The sequence below is a fragment of the Apis dorsata genome, unplaced genomic scaffold (assembly GCF_000469605.1).
Source record: "Apis dorsata unplaced genomic scaffold, Apis dorsata 1.3 scaffold_5, whole genome shotgun sequence".
Classification (NCBI taxonomy): Eukaryota; Metazoa; Arthropoda; class Insecta; order Hymenoptera; family Apidae; genus Apis; species Apis dorsata.
The window spans coordinates 905,117-911,155 of NW_006263308.1; the positions used below are offsets into that span (position 1 = coordinate 905,117).

At 30.3% G+C, this 6,039-nt stretch overlaps 1 protein-coding gene across 1 annotated transcript in view; it reads right to left on the bottom strand.

Moving 5' to 3' along the window:
- Positions 1 to 6,039, bottom strand: part of LOC102672430 (basement membrane-specific heparan sulfate proteoglycan core protein-like) — a 162,749-nt gene that overhangs the window by 47,993 nt on the left and 108,717 nt on the right. Inside the window, exon 10 of the mRNA XM_031508247.1 lies at positions 3,978 to 4,085. Coding sequence (XP_031364107.1) covers positions 3,978 to 4,085 — 108 coding nt within the window. The remainder of the gene's footprint in view (positions 1 to 3,977; positions 4,086 to 6,039) is intronic.

A 6,039-nucleotide genomic window follows, 5' to 3' on the forward strand; every position in this document is an offset into this window, starting at 1 on the left:
CGTCGCAAAAACGGACAACGCCCCCTCCCCAACGCAACCAAATTTAAGGCAGCCCCCGTGGCCGAACGAGATTTACTCGCGTTTATTAAGCCGCCCTAATAACCGGCTGCAATTTTAATCCGACGTTAATCTCCAGCGAAGCTTGCCGGCCCTTTCGCGGCCTCGGCCCTGGAATTTCATCCGTTTTCACAGGGTTTAATCCAATTCTGATTCACGTCTGGACCCTTCACGTGTTGCCACAACGCACCAACGTTGCGTATCGGACTGATGTTTTTACCTTTTCACTCTTGTATATATGTATATACTCGTGATTTGGAATAATCGTATAATTATGTATTCTTATGTAATTTTTAAAATTTTGTTTCTCTCATTTTATTACTGGGTCTTATTGTTGAATAGTGTATAAAGTAATTAATCTCAATGAAATTTTTCGAAAAATTCGAGTAATATTTGATATTTTTATTTATTTTATTATTGGATCTTAAATTATTGGCCAATTTCATTAATCATGTAAAAATCATGTAGATTCGTTTAAGAACAAATGTAATTGTTGGATGACTTTTGGAAGTCAGGTATTCTTTTAAAAACTTTTTATTATTATTCGCTTATTTATCGTTTTATTTTATTATCATCAGATTAATGGCCAATTTCATCATTCTGTAAATTCATTGAAAAATAAGTGAATAAATGTACTGTTGAGCAACTTTTTTTTTATCAATTGTTTTTTGAATTGTAATTATGAAATGACAAATTGCTTATTATAATGAATTCGATTATTTTCTGACACAGCTTTAAAATTCAATGCAACGTGTAAATCTCTCTCTCTCTTTTTTAAGTGAAACTATCCAATCAATTCATCTATCCAGTTTTGGTAGCGAAGAAGAAACATAAGCTTGGGTGATATCCTCGTGAAATTCGTTTTTTCAAGAAAGAAAAATCAACAGCGTTAACCTGATATCCCCAATCCTGCGGTTTTATTGAAGTTTCCCAAGCTGAATTAATCAACCCAGTTCTCGACACTGCTTTTTCCAAAATGAGTGCCAATTTTCAGGATCGAATAAATTTTTCAACATTCTTTTCAGAGTCGAAGAATAAAATTTCGATCCAAACACAATTAAACATTTTTCTCCAATCCCTAATGTTTCAATTCTAATCCAAATTCATTCAAACTCGTTCTATTTCTTTTTTAACAATACCAAATATAAATAGATAACGAAACAATAATTAATTTTCGCATCATCATGATGGCATCAAATATTATCATTGTACCATAAAAAAGAAAATTATAAAATTTATCCTCATAAAATATTAAAATATTCGAGAAACAACGTGTTCGAAGATTCCAAAAGTCGAAACGAGCGCAAAAATTGATTATATAAAAGTTGTTAAGTAATTAAAGTTTATTTTTATTCACACATTTCTGTATCATCTTCTTCTCGATTTAAATTTGAAATTTGTAACAGCAATAAACCAAGGCTCGAAACTTTTACGTTTATTTTAGCAAGAATCAAAACACATTTTCAACATTCCACACATCTCCTCTACAAATAAATTACTACTAAAATATTTAATATTTAAGTAAATGTGCCACAATAATTATTTTCAACGGGTTCCAACGAAAATTCTAATCATCATTTTCAATAATACAGTTACACACTTATGCGTTATCGTGGCGACCATGCCGTTATCTTGGTGTGCTAAGGGTTAACTATGAACGTGCAGCTACGGAGCGTGCCTTCGCAAAAGACGATGGAAATAATAAGGGGTTAAAAGGAAGGACAGGAAGACAGAGGGTAGCTTGGTAGGCGGAAAGAAAGAGGAAAGGAGTGCAATGGCCTGAAAATGACTGAACGCACCCCCCTCCTCCTCTAGAATCTCTACTACCCTTGCACGGTCATCTTTTGAACAGGCTATTGTCACAGTTTTTGCAATTATTAGGCATATCCTGTAATATCCTGAGCGATTAGATATAGTGCATAGATTAGATATAGATACTGTGGATTCTACGATGGTAATCAGAAAATTGGCCTTTTCGTGGATTTTATTCGATTTTGCGTGTAAATTATTCGCCATGCTCTGGATAGTATTTTGATAATCATTATGGAAAGATGAAGAATAATGTAAATTCAAGGATAGAGAGTTTAATTAATCTGAATGATTGTGAATTTGTGAAGAGTGTTTGAAGAGAGTCTCAGAAGATTTAAAAATAAATTGTGATTTTGATTGTGAATTCTAAAGTATAGATATTATGACATGATGTCAATGAGGATTGAATAAATTTGAACAAAATTGAAAATTTGAATATTTTTGGATCTAGTGAATCTATAATTGTGAGAGAATTTGAGAGATATAAAAAGTTTCAGAAAAATAAGGATTAATTGTGATTTTGATTGTGAATTTTCAAGTATAGATATTATAACATGATGTGATAAATTTGAATATTTTTGGATCTATGATTGTAAGAGAATTTGAGAGATATGAAAAGTCTCAGAAGAATAAGGATTAATTGTGATTTTGATTGTGAATTCTCAAGTATAGATATTATGACATGATGTGATAAATTTTAATATTTTTAGATCTATGATTATGAGAGAATTTGAGAGATATGAAAAGTCTCAGAAGAATAAGGATTAATTGTGATTTTGATTATGAATTCTCAAGTATAGATATTATGACATGATGTGATAAATTTGAATATTTTTGGATCTAATGAATCCGTAATTGTGATAGAATTAAGAGAATTTAAGGGTTCTGAAAAGTATAAGAAGATTTAAATAAGGATTAATTGTGAATTTGATTCTATTTGAATCTAATATAAATATTATGATATTTATATATATGACAATGATTATATAAGTGAAATTTTATTTTTGAATCTAATGAATCTTTGATTGTTGTGAAGTTTGAGAGAGTTCATAAGAATCTAAGATTTAAATAAGCTATGATTTTGATTCTATATGAATTATCTAAAAATATTATATTTTCACATATGGCATGATTATAAATGGAGCTTTATTTTTGGGTCTAATGAATTTTTGATTGTTGTGGAGTTTGAGGATTTAAAAGAGGAAATCTAAGGAAATTTTGTTTGCACGTAACACTCATAATTATTACTGGAAACTTGATTTAAGACAACACTAAATTGAAACATTTAAAGCTTAATAAAAATTTACTGAATATTGTTTTGAGTAAGTGTCTTTTATATAAATGTTAGAATAGTGTTGTGGTGTTGAATAATATGTATATATAAATTTTATGATAATATTGATTGATATTTAATAACTATCAATTTCAATAAAAGTCTGAGAATATTTAAAATACACGAAACTTAATAAATATAAAATAATACTGATGTTTAAATCTTTTTTTAATTTTTCAATTTAAACTATCCGCTAGACTAGCGGATAGATTTTAAATGAATATTAATTTGTTCGAGAACATACGAGAGATTCGTGCTCATCACTACCACACTATTTGCATTTCTAAATGTCAACAGGGAATTCGAGTAAAAAATTCAAGCGCATTTCAATTTCAATGGAATACAAGAACAAAAGGAACAAGATGATTCCAGTTCCAGTCATTCAAGCGATTGTCATAACTCTACTATATTTAGTAATCATTATGAGGCAAATAGCGACATAATTGGCAAATTATTTCCGAATGCATGCCATAAGCCAAGTGAATTGTCTTAAAAAAACTTCGTCTCGTAAAACTATTATAAATATAATGTAAAAACAAATTAACTATTAATTCTTCAAACAAATAATTCTTACTTAGCAACAAATAATTCTTCTATACTGTTCGATTCATGCCACGGTGCTCACATACACACTCGTGTATCTATCACGTACCAAATAACAAACAACAAATATTACGTATAAACGGACAAACCCAACGAATTGATTAACGAAACGGATTAATGAAAATAATTGTCCATGCCGCTATAATAGAAAGGAATAAAATTGTGTGATACTCACGGCAATTTAACTCGTCAGAACGATCTAAACAATCGTTCACGCCATTGCACCGTGCGCTGCTGTCAACGCACTGCTCGTTCCTGCATTTGAATTGCGACGCGGTGCAAGCTGGAAAGTGGAAAAAAATCACGTGAAAAAAAAAAAGAGAGAAGAGAAAAGAGAAGGGATAAAAAAATTTCTGATCGCATGGAAAAACGGTGGATGGAAATAAATGATAAGGGGGAGACGAATATTTCAAACTACGATTCGGGATTCGATCCATTTCGACTCCATCTTGGATCACGTAGTGCGCGGGAAATTGTGGCGAAAGGCGAAAGTGGCGACAAAATTTGATTCTCGTGTAGGACGATTCGTAAATTCACACACGATGCAAATAAAGTTTAAAGAGAGATTCTGTGGTTAAAAATAGAGAGAAAATGAAGAACAAGGAGTAGAAAAAATAAAATAAAGAATAAAATTTTTCAAACTTTTCAAACGAGTGAAATTAGTAATAAATTGTTTGTGGCATGTGAATGAATCGTTAATAGGTTATGTCGAATATGAAAATAAGGAAAGAGTATAGAGAATATACTTTTTTATGGAAAAATTCATCGATTATACGATTCTTTGATCCTTGATTTGTTTCAAAAAGAAAGTTTAAAATTTTATCCTATGTTTTTTCCTTATTTTCACAATACACAAGTCGAATGATTGTATCCAATCAAGAATTAACTCTTTCCCTCGAAAAGTGTTCAAACTTCGATTTATTAGAAAATGAAAAAAATTTAATTCTATATTTTTTTATTTTTTGAACTATGGAATCTCGCTGACCTCATTTCTACCATTCTGTAAATAGTCTCGATAATTTATTTAACAAATACATAACGCGTCTCACTATTCCACATTTCGGTGATAAAATGAAATAATTCATGTATGAAATCGATATTTCGGGATTTAATTTATTTTTCAATAATTTAATCAAAAGGATGTCGTGGTTAGAAATTATAACAGTCGATTGTGATTTCATTACATGTTCGATTTTAACTCTGGCTCAGATAATTGTATTATTGCTTTCATTTTATTTGATAGATCTTGGGTTTAATGATTTTATCGTGTTTATGTATCGTATGGTGAATGTATCAAGTTAAATGTACTTTCCACGTATATTATTTGAAATCGTTGCATGTGCTCTTCTTTCTTTCTTTTTTCTTTTTTTCTTTTTTTTTGAATTACAAAGAGAATGGACATCAATAAGACTCGAATTTCTGTTCCCTTATATATACGAAATAGACGAAATAGGGAATCCAATAATGTCACTCGAATACCGTTTAATATAAACTCGTCGAGAAACGAGGAGAAAAGTCAAGTTTCAAAGAGCGGGGTTTTTCCATGGCCATTTCTACGCTATTTCTTAACTGTTTAATAAAACGATGGAGTACAATTATAAATGTGCAATTATAACAATTCCTTTTTCACTATTATTAATTACGGTTAAACGGATATTCTTTCATCTTTTCAAAAAAAAAAAAAAAAAGAAATCTTCTCGTGAATACATTATTTTCCCCCGTTCGTCTGATGGAATGGCACTGCTATGAAATTATCTGCCACCTGATAATGGAACGCTTCTGATAAATTCTCACGTGTTTTAAACTGCGTGAAGATTTGTAAAGCGATTCGAGATAAGGGGGGAAGAATATATTTTTTTCGTTCCCTTGGCGAGTCATTAAATTTTAATATCTCGCGAATAGAGAAAAGATATCGAGATATAAAACATTAATAATAACAATCCCTTTTCTCAAAATTTTTCTTCAATTCAAATAAAAGAAAACATTTATCTCGATATAAATTTGAAAAAGAAAAAAAAAAAGAGAAAGAAAATTACATTTCGAAGAATTTTTTTCGATCTGGATCGTTTCCTCTACGAAGGGCATCGTATCGTAAGATATCTCGTACTCATTTCGAAAGAGTTAACACAAAAGAAATATTATACGAGCCACGATCAAACGTTGCTTATCACACGTAACTTTTTCTTAAGAGTTACCCTCTGTGCGATATAATTATATATATATATATATATATATAT